At 34.7% G+C, this 21,254-nt stretch overlaps 1 protein-coding gene across 5 annotated transcripts; it reads right to left on the bottom strand.

Annotated features, from left to right (window-relative positions):
* Positions 1–299: 299 nt before the first annotated feature.
* Positions 300–11,651, bottom strand: LOC130993725 (paired amphipathic helix protein Sin3-like 3). 5 transcript variants are annotated; one of them, XM_057918766.1, is made up of 24 exons: positions 11,373–11,638; positions 11,229–11,275; positions 10,951–11,119; positions 10,179–10,334; positions 9,897–10,083; positions 9,702–9,800; positions 9,439–9,612; positions 9,193–9,316; positions 8,675–8,811; positions 8,159–8,234; positions 7,614–7,894; positions 7,383–7,537; positions 6,967–7,094; positions 6,625–6,879; positions 3,546–3,992; positions 3,408–3,461; positions 3,232–3,290; positions 1,901–2,533; positions 1,729–1,829; positions 1,496–1,634; positions 1,240–1,392; positions 975–1,135; positions 802–913; positions 300–717 (listed from the first exon to the last, which is right to left on the bottom strand). In XM_057918766.1, the coding sequence occupies exons 3-24, from the start codon at positions 11,022–11,024 to the stop codon at positions 601–603; spliced, it is 3,822 nt and encodes a 1,273-aa protein (XP_057774749.1). In that variant the 5' UTR covers positions 11,025–11,119; positions 11,229–11,275; positions 11,373–11,638; the 3' UTR covers positions 300–600. The 5 variants fall into 5 exon arrangements, with proteins under 5 accessions (XP_057774749.1, XP_057774747.1, XP_057774746.1 ...); XM_057918764.1 differs by having other exon boundaries at positions 9,193–9,364; XM_057918763.1 differs by having other exon boundaries at positions 3,408–3,992; positions 11,373–11,651.
* Between the last annotated feature and the right edge of the window lie 9,603 nt (positions 11,652–21,254).

Raw genomic sequence — 21,254 nt, forward strand, 5'->3', positions numbered from 1 at the left:
TTCGAAAGCATCCAATTTAGGAATCGATGCGACTTTACTAACATCGTCGAAAGTAGAAAAGAATAAAAAAACTTTCACAAAAATGAAACATGGTGGAAAAACATAAAAGAAAGTCAGCGTATGTTATTTAAATATCAAAATATTGGATTATAAATGAAAAAATCAACTCCAATCACCACATCAGCAAACGAGCACTTATTTAATTATTTCATTACAAATTCATCTCTAAAATCATTGTGCAATTTGAAAATCCAAAATATTTTGGAAAAACTAGTATAGCGATAGTAAACAATCGTCCATGGCACAGATAAGGCATCCCTTAAGCATATATTCATCTATTCACAAAAAAACATATACCTACATAGAAATGTAGTGAAGTAAAGATATTTTATTGACTTTACTACAAGTAGTAAAAACATTAGACTAAAAGAGAATGCATATGGCAATTGGAAAGAGTAGACAAAACTGAAAGGATACATATTTCTCCCATTTTAAATAACTCAAGTTTTCATCAACTCACCTTTATTAAAGAGCTCACTGCATTCCGCTACAGTTAAAGGCAAGTTTGGCCTACTTGTTGTTGGTGAATGGTGACTACTGCTAAGCATCAACTTGCAACGTCTGGCCTCGACTTGGCAACCGCTCATGGTCATACAGAACCTTCCTCCTCCTCCTTGGCCGATACAAGAAATCTTCCGTGCCTAGAACATACGAGACCTTGGAACATGCCAAGTAAAAGAGTCGGTACAAGAGAGGAATAGCCATAGGAATGTATGTGCAGCACAAGGAATGAAAAATTACCTTCAACGAGTTGCAGTTCACCTTCATCTCGACCCCATTATGAAATACAAGTCCTTCCGTGGCTTTGCACATATCAGAATATTCATCTCCGCTTGAATATAACTTTTTATTCCTGCAAATTGAGCCAGGATTAACATTGTTGGAAGGATGGGCTTAGAAACTCAACAACATACCTCTTCAAGAATACCCCGGGCTTTTCGTTTATTTCAGGAACTGCCAGGAGTTCATCGTGCAAGTAAGAGGCAAAGTAGGGGTCCATGGAGACGGCTGCTGGGTCCAGTTTATCGAGCTCATCTTTCATCAACTGTATAGTCAAACGCATTGAGCCAGGCAACTGTAGTAGTTCCAATTGGGTTCATAGTCAATATATATTTGAACATGATGATTTTCACCAATTCTTCAACGAAGAAACAAAGAGTGAAAGGAAGAAGAACTTACGAACTCCATTCGGTACAAGTTATCATCCATAAGAAGAAAGCGGGCATTTTTATAGTACACTGCATCAGAAAATGATTCGGGACTTCTTGATTTTTCATATGAATAGAGTTGGAGGAATTTATTTTCTATCTCCTCGGTTGCAATGAATTGTAGCTGCGGAAAATTAGAGGACCAATATTTTGGTCAGAAGCTGCAGACCTATTTAAGAAATGTAGCAAAAGGGAAAAAATAAAAATAAAAATCTTGGGGCAATTACCTGTTTGACAAGTTTATGTATCAGCTTGTCTAATGTAGAAAGGATGTAGGACTGGGAACCAACTAGAGCTCGACACTCATCCTCAAACTTCGCATTATCAGATGATCCATTCAGCAAACTGTGTAGTGCATCCTTAAATCTGTTACAGAATATGACTTTGAGTATACTATTAGTGTTTCATATGAGCTTCGTCCAGAGAAAAGGAGAGCAACGAGAAGATCAGGGTAAACTACCTAGCATAGGAATCCGCTGAATTTACATCATTTGAAGCCCTCCATTTATTTTCAGGAGATGAAGAGTGCAACTTGGCAGTCTGCATTCTTTCATACAACATCTGTAAAACATGGAGAGTGAGTGAAGAGGATAAAGTTTTATGACTGCACTACAACCATAGATACACTTTACCTGATGAAGCCTGAAAAGCAAATAGAGTGAATCATTTCCATAAAAGATACGAGAATTCTTCTCTTTGCATTTTAATGCACTAGGGATATTGATTGTGAGTGGCTTAATTGTCTGTAAAAGACGATCAGAAATGGGAATCACTCCTTCAGTGTCATCGACATCTGCCATGCGGTCTGCCTCCTCACCTTCACTCTCATCTTTCTTATCACTCTCATCATGGTCTGCATCATCAACATCAGGTTCTTCAGGAGAGCACTCTTCTCCATTTGCAGACTCACTTCTTGAATCATCGCCATTTTCAGAAGCATTTTCACTTTTTGATGAGACCCGAGCACTTTCCTCGCCTTCATTATCAGCATTAGTATCAGTTTCTTCTCCAGCTTCCTCAACACACATTTCTTCTCCTCCTCCCATTTCCCTAGCACTTGGATCACTTTTAGGGAGAGTCTGCTCCACTTTGGTGTTGGTATAAGCAGCAACAGCGTTTTCCTCTAAAATTCTATTGGGAGATAATTCGCCCTCTTCTCGCTCACCTTTACTGCGACTTTCATTTTGTTCATGGTGTTTCTGAAACTTAACCTCTTCCAGCTCCATCTCAGTTGAACATGAAATCAGTTTTGTGATAGCATCATCCTGCAGGAATTAAGAAAATATTTTTTTTAAAAAAGGAATACATTTATATCAGATAATGAAACCTGCAGACACCTATTTAACTTCGAGGCGTGGATAGGGCTCAGACGTTTTTTGACATCTATAGGACAGCATTGAATGAAGTTTCGGAAGCTACATATTTTGATAGGAAAAGATCACATACCCACAATAGCCAATGATGAATATGAGGCATCAGCATGTTCACATGCACTGGCTCATTAATTCTCAATTTACTAGCCAACAAAAGCCACATAGCTTCAGAGCAGCCGTATGAGATGAAGTTTCAGTAATCACCCACTTTAGCAAAAAAAATTTTTTTGGATAAATTACACAAGTAAATAAAGAAACTTAAAGACCGCACGACGGTGGACCTGAATCTAGGACCTCAGGCCTTGGGCATTAACCACCTACCGCTAGGCCAACACACGCACACTTTAGCAAATTTTTATTTGCAAATATGTAGCTACTAGTGAAGTGAAAAAGATTTCCAGCTCTCACAGGATATAGAATTATGTAGACAAAGAAACAAAGAAAATGCCCATCTACATCATTTTTCTGAAAGCTCACAGAACCTAAGTTAAGCATATGTATTAAACTATGAAGAGAATTTCAATTGAGCAGAAGTCATCCGAGACAAATTAACTTCAACAAGAAAATATTACGCAACAAATCCAATGTACCTGGATTTCTTGACTAGGCGACACTGCTACCCCACAATCTGCATTTGCATGGCCATCTTCTGATAAAGGAGCAACATGTCAAATAAATAAAAAATAATTGTCCATAATTCTAATTGTAGAATTGTAAGGGGAGCTAGATATGGCATATTGGCAACATAATAAATGATAGCAATTACCCTTCAATGTGGCTGAATCATTTTCCTCATTCATGTTATTTTCTCCCGGAGCAACTGGAGATGCATTACATAATATATCACTCTTACTGGCAACATTATATGAACCAGGAGAATCATCACTAATATCCCCATTATTACCACGTGCGATTCGTGCTCCGCTGCCAAAGGAATTCTCTGGTTGAATTTCATATCCACCTTTCGACATTTCTGCACGTTCACAGTAAGCAACCTCATGAGCATGACTACTATTCTCCCGACCAATTTGGTTCAAGTTTTGCTTTGTGTGATTGTTAGCCTTAAAAACATGTTTTTCGTCCTCAGCACTAGGAGGACAGGAAGGAACATAAAGCAAAGGCTCCAGGAAGGTTGTCCAAATCTTCATGATTTTGTCACGTTGTTCAGGTGTACAAACTTCTTCGCATGAATATTTCATGAGCTTATATATATCATCTTGGATGTCAAGATCAGGATACTCAAACTCCATATGAGGCTTAGTGGGCTGTGTAAACCCAGCAGCAATAGAGAGGACCATCTCATCTTCATTCTGATTCTTTTCGCTCATCTCTTTGATATCAGCTAACAATGCTAAATGGAAGAAATCACAAACAAACACATTCAGGTAAATCTATTATTTCTTGCCAAATTAGTGAGAGGATATATAAATACAACTATTTAGAGCAATAAGTGGCTAACTAAATTATTCATGCTTGAAAGAAAGATGGTTCAGAAGATAGCTCTAGAACTTATGTATCAGCTCAAACTGGCAGAGCTAACATGATCTAGATCTTTAGTAAAAGAGAATTTAAGAGAGACTTAAAAACCACCTTCCATATATATAGATAATATTCGCTTAATTTTTAAATGATAAGAGAAATCATATAAGCAATCAACAATGTTACTTAATACCAAACAAACAATTACACTATAAGCTTGCATAACATAAATAACCAAAGCATCAAGGCGCCAAAATCACCTAAGCATATAAAAAGATAATATGCAGCAAGCATAGTAAGATTGATTAGCTGTGCCAGAGAGACTTGAGCGAGTTTCTCAGTTTCCACATATCAATGTCAAATTTTTACTAACCAAATGATAATGATGTCACCCAGGTGCAGCAATATGAAACCAAAAGATAGAACTCTTCATTTGCATGGAAAAATATCTACAAGCTTTTTAAGTTTTCACAGATCTCAACAATTAATAACTTATCAAATATTGGAAGGCACATTCCTAAACAACATACTGTCTGAATTTGAATGTTAAAGAGAGTATATTTATGACAACGGAGCTAAATTTCATATCTATTTAACTCCATCTATATAGCATTAAATTATAGGAAACTTTCTGCCAGAAAGGAAGGTTAATAGGCATCATTTATGCAGCTGCTGAACCCTCCTTTTTGTTAAATTTCAGTGCGTACATATCAAGTCACAAAATATTTTGATTAAAAAAATTATCACTCAGTAAAATCTATCTGAACCGTGCATGCCATGTATGCAATAGCTAGAAACTAGTGGTCACATACAAGTTACAACCATAAACTCACAATAACACAGATCAAGGAGTTTCATCATATATGAAGACAACTGAAGAACTGCAACTTAGGAGCACAACCAATTTTCTGTGTTCGATTTCTCTTTCATAAATCTCGCAACTCAGGAGCACAGTTAAACTGCAGTCTGTATATTCTGATAAATCAAAGAAGGAACTTTATTTATGATAAAAGTAAAACATTACGTTGCTGTGAATTCCATTCTGAAAATCATAGAAACCCATATAGAAATACATGGAAAAAACTAAATACCACAGATACCTGACTCTGAGAAATCAATGCCCAGCGCGTTTCGCATTGCCATATATATGGAGGAAGGGAAGGGAAATGAAACCGGAGGAAGGGAAGGGAAATGAAACCACAAAAACAAATGGAATGAGAAGTAAAATGAAAAGCAAGGTAGAGAAGGTATGGCGGTGGAGAAGCAAAAAAGAAGGCGATGAAAACAAAGACCAAAGGAGAAACTTAAATTACAACCACTCTGAAGACGACAAAAATTTATTGTGCGTAACTGCACTCGAAACCAGTGAAATAATAAATATTAAAGGTCAAAAAGGGGAAATAATGAGAAATTTCTGCAGTTGGGACTGTCATTGTACAGGAAGCCTCACTAAAGGACCAAACAACATTACATAAGCCAAAACTTCTACCAACAATGAATAAAACTCCAGTAAGCACAAATGACGGCTAGAAAGTGCGCCTGAACAAAGTATTGGGTGACCAAGAACAGACTCCCGCACTTATAGATAAAACTCAAACAAGAGAAGCCACAAACAGATATGCACAAAGGATGCCAGACAATCATGGTTATACAACCCCTAGCACGAAAAATTATTTTTTTTAGAAAATGCAGAAATTTCCAAAACAAGAAGCACCAAAAAAGAAGGTCATCTCTAAATTTCGCGTGGAAAAGTTTGCACTAAAGGCAGATGTTACATCATAAACTTGACACAAATTTCAGAAAGTTCCATGGACCCCTGTCACAAGTTACGACAGGTTTACAGGGAGCACATTTCATTGACCTTGTTTCTTCCTAGTCTATGTTTTTCTCCATTGAGCCAATCTACACCGCCTCACAAACTTGAGCCACCCAAATTTTACTAACCATATTTTTAAGGAGATTTTCGTAGCAAGCCAAGATAGTTTAAGAAATTTCTTGCATGCACATATTGCAAGAGATCCAAAGTGTGGGCCTATATCAATTAACTCATCCCTAAATATTCACTAATAATAAACACTAAATATCCAGCTAGCACAAATGACAAGCTAGTAAAAGAATGGGCTTGGCCAAGTTTCAATCTGATGAAACAAACTCCATCTTTTACAAGAACCACAAATTACAAAACATGAGCCACAAACAAATAGACACGAGAGATATATAGAACCACCCATGCCGAAAACACCCAATATAAAGCAGCACACACTGTAGAAAAATATTTTTTTCTACTCATTCTCTAGAAAAAGTAAATGCTATTTTCTAGGCTACACATGGACAGAACGACACTGTAGAATGACAATCTTTATACGTGTTACTTCTTGTACCTAAATTTTTGTGACTCGTGATTACATGTGTACTAATCCTTCCACAAAACTGCTAGAACGCAGAGAAACATAGCCTGGTCATGATGAAAAATTGAACCAAGTCAAATAACATTATCCTAGTACCTTTGGCGCTCAAGTTCTTTGTATCCTGCTGTTTGAAGTAGAAGCTCCTATAATCAAGTGATTTATGGTAGTTCTTAGAACAAATTTCAGCCCAAACTTTGTTAAAATCATCACGGCACCTTGCCCATTCTTCTTGTTTCTGCTTCAACCGGGTTAAAATAACTGGCAGTGCTACAGGTGCATTTTTCCTTAATACATCCATTACATCTAGCCCATGGTCACCATATAAACGTTCAATACATCGGAGGTGAATTGCTGGAAGGGAAAAAAGGAAGGGTACGGCCATTAAATACTTCACCACAATATATATACTATGACGAAATCACTAGAAAAAAACTATACCTGACAGGTGATCTTCAATACAAACTGAACTTTCCATTTTATTTGTATGAGCATTCATACTGTCTAAGAGTTCTTCAACACGATTGGCTGTTGAATTTACCGATTCCAACAACATGTCAAGTTCAAACCTGGAAACTCAATAAGATTACCAATTGTCAATTGACATCATAAAACATCCACTCAATCTCCTTCATGAAGAAAATGGAGGATAAAGAAGCTCCAAACAGCATTTAACTGTTCTCACTGCCTATAGACATTCCATGTGGAAAATAAACTAATAGTAAATATATTTGAGCCTCAAGTGACCAACTAACACCAGAGAAGGTGGAAACATCAGACATAAGATAGATATATGTACATTCAGCAAGCAGCGAACCCACAAGACAAACATCAGACAGAGTTTTAAGGCATGTTACCTATCATCCTCACACCGGGACAAGCTTTCTTCATACTGATTTTTCCGCATGTGTTTGAATGAGTAATCTTCACTTCCTGAAGTAACGGATACCCAACGATCGTTCAGTACTTTAGCACCAATCTCTGTTCTACAGCTTGCTGATGGAATCGGGAACTGCCTTATTGAAGTGCCAATGGATTAGTAAAATTTGTAGAATACTCAAATATATTGAGTAAATTAAGTAACCTACATTTTCTGGAAGAAGTTTATAACTAGGAGTGCAGCTCTCACAATTAGATAGATCGAGATCTTGAATGGGTTTTGACATAAACTTCTCTTTACTTGTATAAGAAGGTATCTTCTGTCCTATGACATCTTTAGTGTTTGAGGCAAGACCTCTATCGCGTCTATCCCTTTCTCTGATGTCATAGTCTTTTCTTTTCTCTCGGTCTTCCCAGTCGTGATCACCTCCATCTCTCTCGTGATTTAAAGATATAACAACTTGCTTATTGTTCCGCAAGCTTCCTGAAGCTGAAATCAGACAAATTTATTACTTTTTCTACATATCATTCTCAACACTTTTTACATGTCATTTACAAACGTTAACATTTTCCAATATGATAAGTTTTATAACTTTGAAAAAGCAAAATTACAAGCATGACATATAAACCTTCTTTAGTACATTTTGGAGATCAAAATCTCCCAGTGGAAAATGCTAAAAAGATGAGTAACATGCAGTACAGAATAACAAATGAAAATGAAATTACTTGGCAAGCAAGTATAATAAATGAATACCATTCCTCTCAACGTAAGTTACAAAATCTTCGCATGCCTCTGTAACATCTTTATGTGTTCCAAGCAAGCTACTTACCTGAAATGATGAAAATGCCCATTCAAATTAGTCGGACTAGGAGGTAATAGATATAACATAGAAAATGAATCTAGTCACTTTTGTCAGCAATATTTAGCAAACTAGAGATATGGACTATTGTTATTGTAACTATAGAATTGGCATCCACCATGACAGAACAAAGTATACTGTTCTAAGACTGAAGTTATTTTTTAATGAATCATATGCTTTCAGATGTGCTACCTTAGACTACTTTTCATATTTGAACGAGAAAATGGGGGGGGGGGGGTTAGCATCTGACACATTGCAGGTTTTTAGTTTTCCTTAAGATAAACATAATCATAGGGGTTTAAGATACCGATACATTGACATAGTTCATAAGCAGCAACAGAGAATTACAAAGTCAAGATACAAAGATGCTGAGGCAGCTAAAGGAAGGTGGCCATAGGGAGAAAGATCACCAGTATTCGGAATTGAGCTGCGGTGGCAATCTTGCTTTTAAAGGAGCGAATGCAGTCTGAAAATTTCTCATCAATATCAGGATCACGTAGTCGATCTTTCACTTTATCACGGAAATCTGACTCCATTTCCGGCATCCCTGAGAAAAATAATCCATGCTAAAATTAGCATTTCCTATATATATCATATGAATTTCAATCAAGGAGCTAATCATTTAATGTTGTGCCTGTAGATATTTCCAGTATAGAATGATATTCAACTTATTAATGATGATATATTCTTTTAGTGTTCTAACAGGAATTTGGACAAAACCTAATACATCTAACTAATAATGCAAGAAAAAAATAGAACAAAGGAATTGAAAACATTGATTATGGATGGCTACAATAAAATGAATGTAGAAGCATGAATGAGTTTGTTATAACCACTTAATAGTAGACTCATGACTACCTAAGTGACATTAATTATCATAAATAGTTGGTTCTGAGTTTGCAGACACTGTTCTCAGCATCTTTCCTACCTCGATGAAACTGGTTAATGGCACAATCATCTCGGAGAGAAGATTTTCTTCTGTGACTTAAGTTCTCATCATGTTCCCACTCATTTTTTTGTCCATCTTCTCCCTTCTCCTTATCCTTTTCAAACTGTTCAAAGTCAAAGTGATTGACAAGCCCATCACAAAGTGCAGGCTTCTGAAACAAGTAGCAGAAGCATTGCAAAATTACCATTAAGAACAATAACCACAAATGCACTAAAATCAGACTACCTTTTCAACATGAGTGGGCCTTGTTAAGGTCATCGGAGAGCCTCTATCGTCTCCAAGTAGGATATGGTTCCTACCAGAATGTGCATAGTGAACAGAGGGAGCACTCGAAGTATCAGGTAAAAAATGAGTAAAATCGACAAGTAGGTCAGGATGGCCCTGAAAAAGAAGTGAAACCTACAAAAGAAACATTAACCAAACACTAAAATTAGTTCGTTCTAAAAACTGAAATAAATACTCAAGAATATGAAATAACATTAGCCTACCTCTTTATAAACCTCTGTCAAAGATTTATTGTCCTTTCTGCACATATTCAAAATGTCAAGGAAGGTTCTGTACACATGATCGTCACCTTTGAATCTTGTCTGCAATTAGTTTTAAAGTGATTCAGTCTGTTAAGTGGACATGGCATGTGATGAAGAACTAAGAACTTGGGGCGGGTTATGCTTTAGTGGCCATACCTTGATTCTGGTAACGAAACTGATTGCTTCGTCAAATTCTACTGGCTTCTTTTTGAGTAATGGTTCATCCTCCAGTGGGAGGGTGATCTCATGTCCCTTAGGCAAAAACGTATTGAAACCCAAAATTAGGTCCCGGTTACCTTTAAATAACTCTTTCACTCTCAATATGACACCGGATGTATCAATTCTGCATAAAACCACACAGAGAAGGCACAAACATTAAAATGGGAAATTGTAAGTTTATTATTGCAAGAAATAATAAGAGTGAAAAAAGGCTTCTACCTTTGAGCTTTAAAATCTTTCATGACATCAAGAAAATCTCCATATTTATCCATTCTGTCTTGGAACATCTCCTTCATGTTTTTGAGATATGACAAGGCATCAGTCATTGTCAGCCTCTGGGCGCTGCTTGCAGTTGATAATTGGACTTGCCCAGACCTTCATCACCCAACAGCATGCAAATTTCAGATAAGTAATAGGACATGACTATTTTTAAAATCTAATACTGAAAAGGAGAAAAGGCACCTCCGTTGCCCGGTAATGCAAATATCGCATCACAAAAGGCACATAAATATGTAAAATATTTTCATCGTTAAAGTATAAAACATATGGATCTCCTAGTATCTTTAATTCCCAATTTGGTCAACAACATCAAATTTCCTTGATTCCTCATTTTCACCATAGGCTAGGTGATCCGTCTATATGGTGATAGTTTTTACTATACATATATATATTGGATAAACATATAATTCTCTATGATAGACAAATTTATATGATCGTCAGTTGAGTTAATCAGAAAAATCAATTCTATTTTCTATAGATGACTATAGGCAACCAAAAGGACTGAATTTTCAGACAAAATGACAACAGAATACATGCAACTCAATGATGAGCAATTCAAAAGAATACTAAAGCATGATAACCGCATAAAGACAAGTTCTTTGCAAATTGCAACAATAGTTACCAAGCCAAGAAACCACTGCTGGTGCCAACATACAGATAAGTATCAAATTCTAACCAAAGAAGACACCAAAAAAAAAAAAACAAAACCTACTGTTCGACGCGAGGTGAAACGGCGGGCCGCTTAATTTGAGAAGTTACAAACACATCATCTCTAGACCTCTTCATCCCAATCCGCTGATTATTGTTGCTCTATAATTGTCAAATCTTCAACAATCACGCTTTATTTACTCTAATTGGAAAGAATTTGTGATCCAACAGCCCTGCGGACAAGTAATTATGAAACTACTATGCTTAATTACATGAAGAAACGTTGATAATTAGGCACCGCCATTCAGTGATAAACGTAAATTAACCAACCTCAATCCATACCTTTACGGAGATCACCGCTAAATTATCCTATCATCAAAAAAAATAACCTGCAAAGTAAACCAAAAATCTTTACACACATTACTTGAATTATACGGAAGGCAACAATCCAAAAAGCAACATTGCAAAAGTTGGAGAAATTTTTACATTGGGTCTCCTTCAATGTATCAATGAAGAAGCAGAAGACAGTTTATCCCAGCTTCGTGCGAAACAATGTGGCAGTGTGTGTATGCACAATTTGCACGTATGCACGCGTATATGTACGTATATACAAATATATTGTATGTTGATTAGAAATATTTCCGAGTGTTTTCTTCGTCTCTCCTGAACCGAGAGAGAAAAACACGAGTTTTATTGTGCGTGTGTTTCTGAGAGGGAGAGAGAGAGGTCGGATATATGCAGTGGCGGTTGGTTTATATATGAAGTGGGAGAGAGAGGGAAGCTGTTGAGAGGCGTAATATATAATTTCAATGGCAATTTAGGTATTTTATTCATTTGTATGCCAATTTATATTTTGTGATATATGTTACTCTCTGTCCCAGTTCATTTAATAGGTTACAAGTTCTGAGTATTAATAATTTAATATCAATGAATTAATAATTTATAATAAAATATGAGGAAAAAATAATTTTTTGAATAATATATTTGTCAAAAAATTCGAGAGAAAAATAAATATATATTTTTAAAATGAGAAAATAAATTATTATGTGTGAATTATACTATATAAATGACGTAAATAATATTAAGTTATACTCCATCTATCACATGAAGCAAGACCAAGTTTCCTTTTTGGTTTGTCCCACGAAGTAAAACCAATTTCTAAAAGTAGCAAAAAATTTACTTTTTATTCACCTTTTCACCTACCACACGTAACACACAAAATACCAATTTTTTAATTTCCGTGCCGAAAAGAACTTGGTTTTGCTTCATGGGACGGAGGGAGTATAAAATAAAATTATTTTTTATGTATTGATTTTTTATTTTAAGAAGTGATTTATTAAAATAAAACATTCAAATAAAGAAATATAACATATTAAATTGAGATGGATGAAGTTTGTTAATGCTGCGATTGAAAATATTCCAATTCAAATATAAAATATTCACAATATTATTTTCGACATTATGATTTAATGGTGCTTGTGTATTATAATAATAGATAGCCAGTGGCGGATCTATATGGGAGCAAGCGGTACAACTGTACCCCCAATTTTTTTACTATATCAATATATATATATATACAAGGAAAAGTATAATATAGTATTATAACAATTATAATATTAGATTAAATATTTAACAATTTACATTGATTTGTTCTATTAGTTTGTTAAATTTATGTTATTTTTGTCTCATTTTCCTTTCTAATTAGATAAGTTTTAATATTGAATTTGAGTTAATCCCCGAGTTAAAATAAATTACGAACTATTAATAATGAAATTAGTTTATTTGTTTAGAAGATAAAATAATATATTTTAAAAAATACGAATAAAAGTATGTCTTTATATGTTTTAATATACTTGTCATTGAATTAATGAAATTGTGAACAATTAAGTGATTAATTCTAATTCCAAACCTATTAAGATTCTACTTGGATATAAATACGAATTGACGGAATGCTTAAAAAAATTGGTTCGGAGGCGGACATATAAATATTTTCATACGTCTACGTCGTACTGCAGTAAATTTTGTACCCCTAATAATAAATCCTGGATCCGCCACTGTAGATAGCTCGGGTGTTCGGTATTGCACGGTTAATTATGATTATTTGCTAGTAGTCAATTAGTTGTAATAGAGTAATGTTGAGGTTTATTTGGATAATCTTTGTGTTCAAACTTGTTGAGAAGTAATTAATATGTGATGCATTAAGCTGAGGATAGATATCAAGAGCTGATTATGGGAATCAAGTCAAATTATCCAACACGACTAGCACATTAAGCTTAGGATAGATATCAAAATCTGCATAAGCCCAATCAACAAAATTATGTGGACCAACAAATTTACTCGGTTAAGCAACCCATATTATATTAGTACGAAAAGACCCTAAACTATATCTACTTACGGGTGATACATGAGTCCACTAAGTAAAATTTTATACATAACTATTATTTAGTGATTAAGTAAAACGAGATTCATGGAAAATCATTTTCGGAGAAGTCGGAGCCGTTAGGGCTACAACGGGAGTCCCAACAGAAACCCTAACCTTAGCCATCTTTTCGTAGGTCCGTCGCATATATGATTCAAGCTCATTAGTTAAAAGAGGATATACACAATCACCCGTATCCACTCTTTTATTCGGACACGATATCTGACTCTCGCATCCCTTATTCTCCCGTTCCACATCCACGCTCACAATACTCTAATTGCCCAACTAGCTAGCCCGCTTGACCATATGTCTACCACCCCTCATGCCATACCACTCAATTGTTCTCACTCCAATTTATCGGGACACTCCGATCGACCGAATAACGACATAGTTCATTGTATATTTCACTGTTCAACTATTCAATCTACGTGTTACTTACATTTATTATGCCAATTCTCTTTATTGTTTTACTGACTTAACCGTCGAAGACCCTTCCATTGACACCTCCACTAGTGCTCCTCGAAAGGCTCTAATGTTGCTTGTGGTTTCAGATTGCATGCTAGTGTTCCTCAATTTAGACGTGACATATGTCACTTTCGTAATTATTTGATTCATCCCCAAAACTTGGTTACTGTATTTCAATTATTGAAACAATAGTATTTAAAATTAAAAGTATGTAATTAAAATATTTAAATATGTATACATTAAAATATATAATAATTTATTGTAAATGCTTAATTCTTTTAACTTCCAACCGTAAATTAAGGAATCATTTACTAGCTATCCACTATTATTTGGCTAGGGCAAACTACCGTGTAACTCTCAATTCATCACTACCATTTCACCTTCTTATTTTTTACACTCCAACATGTGATTAAGGGAGAAAAAATGACGATTAACTGCATTATTTGCAGCGACCCAAGCAAATCGACAATCAAGGTTAGTTGATAAGATTAGATTTTTTGCATATTGAAAGAAGGTATGTTTATAATTTTATGCATTTAATTAAACATTTTGTAGAAATTATTAAGAAAGAACAATCTCAATTTTATATTGGGCATCGATTTCTAGAAGATTTTCAATTCTTAATTTATTGGATAAGTTCTGTGCAACTTTGTATGGGGTCATCGATTTATTGGATTTCCAATCTCAATTTTTAATTCATTGGATTTTATATTGGCGGAATTTTTTCTAGTTAAGATGCACATATTTGAGTTTTTAAATCTCAATTCTTGGTTTACTGATGTTATATCGATTAAAAGGAAAAAAGATAATCTTCTTAATATTTCGAGTCTGATGAAGATTTCCTTTTGTATGCTTTCCTTGCAATTGTTTCCCTTGCATGTCTGTTCCATGGTTTTGGTTTGTTCATTTTGGTGGTGGTCTCATTTTTTCTATTTCCCCTACATGTATGTTCCATTGGTAATGTCTTTCGAATTACTAGTGTTGTACTAGGCCTCGTTTGATATCTAAATTGAGATAAAGTGAGATAGATAAAACCTAGATAAAATAATATGGATTGAGTGAGATTATTATTATTTATATGTGTTTGGTAAGTATAATTTTAAGATAGCTAATATTTGTGTTTGATAGACAAAATATAACTCTAGATTAAATTAGTAAATTACCTTTTTAACCTCAAATTAATTAATAAAAAAAAAGTAAAGTGTTGCTCAACAATTAAACACGTTCCCACCCCACCATGTTTCCTTCAACATCAAACACGTGGCCCCCATCCCTACAAGAAAAAACCCACACAGTCCCAACCCTCTTCCCTTTCCTTCCTCTACCCCTCGCCTCCCCAACCCCCTCCCCCCCACAGTGTTTCTGCCCTTCCCTCGCCGCCGTCCTGTCCTCCCCCCGCCCACCGCCACCACCGCCCAAGAATTATTTCTTGCATAGAGCACTAAATTGTCATTCATTAAAGTTTGGCAAATTTCCTCTTAAAAAAAATATTACGCAAATTCCTAAACCCTTGAATTTGGTCCCCTCGGGTACGGTGTGCAAGCGAGCTCGCCGGGAAACACCAGTTCGACCGTCTTGCTAGAGATCCTCATCGCCTTGCTTGAGATCCCGATGTCGGGATGGACCTGTTTTAGACCTTGAAATACTGCTGATTTTGTATGTCTCCAGGTTCTTCCTTGCATCCTCCTTCTTCTTCTTCTTATGATCTTCGCCGGTGGCGACGTCCTTCAGCATCTTCTTGCCGGCCTTCGGCCTCTTGCCACAGGTGTCTTTTCGGCCATCGTGAACTTCTTGCTGAATCCGTCCACAATTCATCTTTAATCTATTTCATATATGTCTGAGGATCAGATGAGGATAAATTTGTCTTTTTATTTTTAATCAATGGTGCTGTTCAAAGTCAGGAAAGGTAACTGGGGGTGAGGGCGGGATGTATTTTCTTGAAGCAACGGTGAAATAGCGTCGGGCCAGTGAAATATGACGGGCCGAATAGATTAAATATATTGCTTATCAAACGGCTGAAAATGCCATGATAAATACGCAATCAGCCCATAACTACACTATCAAACACACCCTTAGTCTTTCTTGTTACATGTTTAGTATAAAGAGTGGAAAAAGTAACACTTTATTTTTGAAAAAAAATTCAGAATGATTGTTACATTTTATAAGATTCGTAGTTGCACAAACAGTGTATTATGTGTTGTTACACAACGAAGTGTTTATTGTTGCACACATGATGTAAATATCATTTGAAGTGTTTGTTGTTGCACAAATAGTGCAAAGAGTGTGGAAGAATGATATTTGTATTTCATGGTTTTTGTAGTTGCACAAAGGTTATGGTTTATATTCAAGAATATGATAAAGATGTTTTTCTTCGATTCTAGCTCTTTATTCGTACTGTTTTCACACAATGTAGTGGAAGTTGTTGCACAAAGTTATGTGTGTAGTTGTATTGTATGTCTTTAATAGTTGCACACATGAGAATTGTTGTTGCACATAAATGTTTATTTGGTTCACAAAATATGTATATAGCAAACCCGTTACTTTTTGCTGACTTTGTGTATCTGTGATATAAACAGGACAAAAAAATAAGAAATGCTTCGCGTAAAACAAGCAGCTGTTAAAATGGCCCAAGAAGATGTCCTGAAGGTATATTGTCAATAATTTTATATAGTTTATTATTAAATTCTAATGAAAATACATTATATTGCTCATGAGATAAATGACAGCGTCTTGAAGAATTTTACAATATATTAGCAAATAAAGTTGTCAAAAATATTGTTCATAGTCGTGTGAAAGTTAAATTCAGTTCAATATTTTATTTTTCTTATATTCATTCTAGATTTTGAATATAATTTAAGTTTGATTTTAAACAATCAAGAGTGGCAAGCTCAAAAGAGATATCAAGAGAAGATGCAAGAGAGAAAGCTAAAAAATCATCTACTGTGTGTGAAATGACAAGAGCAAAATATATGAATTTCGAATAAAATATTTATCAACATTTCTAAAATTTTTGTGCAATTAATATTATATGTTTTATGCGATTAAGGTAATATAGAAAAAAAAAATGGTTGAGGAATGTGTGCAAGTTGCAGCTGTTAGAGATAAAGGTAAAGGAAATATAACCACATCACATGAAGACATAATATGTAAAATCTCAAACCCACTACATATAATTTTATTAATAAATGATAGTCAAAGTATGACGCTAATAGGTAAATTTGTTTGAAATTCAGTTAATGAGGCTAGGGTTATTTCTGCAAGAAAGACAGTTGTTCGTAAAATCACAGGACCATTGGGTGACAATGATGATGATTTCGTGGATGAGGTGTTGAAAAAGAAGAAAAACAAGGTTACTGGTGTCAGCCCTTCCCACCTCCACACACTACCTTGAATGATGTCCAGACTGAAGTTGTGAGACAGGTTGAGTTTGACCATTTATTGCATTTACAGATAAATGAGCTGGCTACCAAACTAGTTTATTGGGTTATGGACAATTTTGACAATCGTGATCTTAAGATTGCATTACCGAATGAAAGACATATTCAAGTATGCAAAGAGGATGTGCAACGTGTGCTTGGATTCTCAAGAGGTCCAAAGGTAATAGAAACTATCGATGTCAAGAAGAGGAATAATCTGAAAGACGAATGAGTTCCATACTATCCAAATTATAAGAAGGGACAGATCACAACTGGGGAAGTGGTAGAGGTTGTAAAATCGCGTGTGGATGGCGGAGATTGGTTCAAGCGACATTTGTTGATTTTAATTGCATACACGTCGATTGAGTACAGAGCACATGGTTATGGTTGTTCCTTTTATAATCAAGTCCCTAGATAATCTTACAAGTGTGCGGTAGTGGAATTGGTGTGAATATGTCATCCGATGTCTTGTTGATAGACGTGGAAAGTGGGAGGACAACAATAAACAAATGTTTATTGGCCCCGTCTTATTTTCAATGGTTAGTATATTTTAATTACTTAACCTTTTTTTAACAAACACGTGCACTATGAACTAGAAAATTTTATATTATATATGTCTTTTGTAGGAAATATACATGGACATGACTTCTGTTTGCAAATATATACTATTATTATTTAATAATAGTATTGTCTCTCATGCTAATCTCTCTTTTGAGATCTGAAATAAAGATTGAAGATGTTGAATGAATAAACATTGTTGTCTTGGATGCTGAAATCCATGTTCATTTAAACATGCTATAATTTTGGAATGAAAATTGACAATTTTTTTGCCTGAAATTTGTTATCGTTAAACTGATGTTTCATATAGTATATAGATATAGATTTCAGAATGATTGTTGCTTTTTATAAAATTCATAGTGCACAAACAGTGTATTACGTGTTGTTGCACAACGAAGTATTTATAGTTACATACATGGTGTAAATATTGTTTAAAGTGTTGTTGCACAAATAGTGTAAAGAGTGTGGAAGAATGATATTTGCATTTCATGATTTTTGTAGTTGCACAAAGGTTATGGTTTATATTCAAGAATAGGATCAAGATGGTCCAAAAATAGTATTTATTTTATACTATAAACTTATTTTACACCTCATCGTTACAAATGGTTCATACTTACTTTACACTCTAAAACACTTCATCCTTAATCCCCGTTCCCAAATAAATTGAATCATTATCAATGGGACAAAGGGAGTATATTTTTATCAATTCCATAAATATTCAATTTAGTTTTAATATGTAATTTAATTTAATCCACTGCTTAATGAAATAACAAGTTCATTCTTTAATTAAAAAGGAAAAAAGATTAAAAAAACCCAGAAAACATACATATAAATATATACTTCCTCCGTCCACAAGTCTTATCCATCAGCTAGTTTGGCTATAATTGGGGTTTTGTTATTACAAGAATTTGACATCTTCGAAACCAAGAATTTTCCCAACAAATGAGACAAAATAGAGACATTATGAAACATTCACTACCATTTTTGCCAGCTTCTCCCACAACAACGCTAAAAAAATATAATCAGAAACTTCAAAATTAAATCAATTAAGCAAAAAAACAATCCAAACAATCTTCTGTATGAATCCTCTGTATGTAATAAAAAAAAAAAGAAATCCAAACAATTGAGCAAAAAAGCAATCATCTGAATGTAATCGAAAACTTCAAAATAGAGCAAAAAGCAAAAAAAAAAAAATCGAAACAATCAATCGAGAGCTAGATGTGTGAGAGAAAGCTTTGCTTGACCGCCACCCTCTCGCCTCCGTCAGCGTTACCGGCCTCCGTGTCTCTCTCAGCGCCTCCGCCTCCCTCTGCGCCTCTGCCTTCTCTCAACGTCATATCCCTCACGCCGCCGTCCCTTCGATCCCCTCGCTCTTGAGATTTGGGGAAACCCTAGTTTCAGGCCGCGATGGCTCATTGCCGCAGTTCTGAGTCAGAGATGAGAAGAAGATTTAGAGAGACCTTGAGAGGTGTCGGCGGTGAGGCAAGGTTGTCGGAGAGGCGGCACTGTGGCCGGAGATGAGAAAGAAATTAGCGGGTGTATATGTTGATGTCAGTGTGTGGGCGTGTGTTTGTAAAGAAGAAATTGAGAGTTGGGAAGATAAGAGGAGCTGATTTACTTAAGTTAAGAGGTCCAATCAGTTTTACTAAATAACCTCCTAATTGCCTTTATTATTTATGAAAAATGAAATAACTCAATTTTGTTGGGACGACCCGAAAAAGAATACACATCACTTTCGATGGGACGGAGGTAGTAATATTTTTCATAAGTACAAATAAGACTTTCATTAAAAGCAAATAAGATTTTTGTTTAAATGTGAATATGATTTTTCATAAAATCAAATAAGACTTTTTATAAGAGTAAATAACTTCTCTCAATAGCAAATAAGATTTTATGCATGTTTCATATATCAAATAAGACTTTATATATAAAGTTTGTAATAAAAATCAATAAAGACATTGTGCTACCATGGATAAAACTTTAATATTTGAAATCAATGATCTTGGATTGAAATATTTAAATTATATTGGATTGAATTCTCAATATAAGCATTTATTTTTTGTAAATAACTGCTCAGGCCTCCTCCCCGCCCACCGACCCAACCCGTTCCAGTTTCATCAAACCTGTTTCCTCAATAAACATGAAAATCGTGTGTTCATTTAAAAAGAAATGAAAAGAAAGAAGTAAGTAAGCGTTGGATCCAGTTTACAATTGGGCTTTTGCTATTGAACACAGGCTCACTTATAATTTGTGACATGATTATTACAAAGGCCTGCATAATTGACCTCAAGAATTGGAGTTTGCTTAACTACCCAGTCAAATTTTGAGAAATTATTCATCTATTTTATTCGTAGCTCCCTTTATTTTCTTTTAATAGCTCCCATATATCTAATTATATTATAAGTACCACCATTTATATCATACCCATCGCTCTATTTCCATAATTTTTGTAATTAATATAATATATATGTGTGTGTGTGTGTGTGTTTCTTATGTTGTAAAGCTTTTGTAAATTTTTTACTACTCGAAGATAGTCTTGTACATATTTTCACAAATTTAAACTATTCTTTTTATAAGTTGTTAAAACGTTTTATGCATTATGCACAAGTTATGAACAAACTCTAAAAAAGCAACTGTATAATATTCTATATTGCTATTGTTAATTTCTTTGTTCAATTTCCTCAATTCTTTTGAGCTGTCCACAAGTACTCTTTTAAATGATATTCATATTTCTAATTTTATGCTAAATTTTCTACTGTTTAATTGATTCTAAAACATAAGATTTTATCGAACAAACTCCTCTAATTCAAATGCCACTTCCTTCTTGGAGCCTCGATACTGCCTTACTTCACATAAATTAGACAATCTACTGATCAATTTGAAAATAAAATGTAACGTCTCATAAATGAGAAAAGAAAAGTCATACAAAATGTAGCCAAATAATTAATGCAAACCAAATAGCGATCCAATGTGAAATGAAATTGGAGTCCATGAAGCCTAAATTGAAGAAGAGGTCGAAGAAATCGGGCAATGTAGTAATGTGATAAAGAAAAGAGATAAGAATAAAAGGGACATAACATATAGATTGACTGGAGGAAATGAGATGTCACGTGATGATGTGGGAGATAATAGGAATGTGTCCTTATCCCTTAAGGGATACATAAACCTTATTTATATGTCTTCTCATGAAATGAATCAATGTATCTGCATGTGCTACTGTCGATTTCTTAGGGATTCAATTCATCAACATGCACTCATGTTTCCATCTATTATTATAGCCTCGTCTTATTTAATACTATTGTTTCTTGTTTTATACATGCATCTATTTCTATTAACATGGATTACTCATCCATTCCGGATTTCAAAACTGAAAATTGTCCATTCAGGCCATCTCGACATATTATATAGCGCCTTTAATTAACATTTTTTTTTTGTTCCTTTAACTTTAAAATACTCTAGCATGCTGTTGAAGATGAAATTGGAATTCTAGAGCACTTTGACATTAAAATA

Source organism: Salvia miltiorrhiza, chromosome 7 (genome assembly GCF_028751815.1).
Source record: "Salvia miltiorrhiza cultivar Shanhuang (shh) chromosome 7, IMPLAD_Smil_shh, whole genome shotgun sequence".
NCBI classification, from domain to species: Eukaryota; Viridiplantae; Streptophyta; class Magnoliopsida; order Lamiales; family Lamiaceae; genus Salvia; species Salvia miltiorrhiza.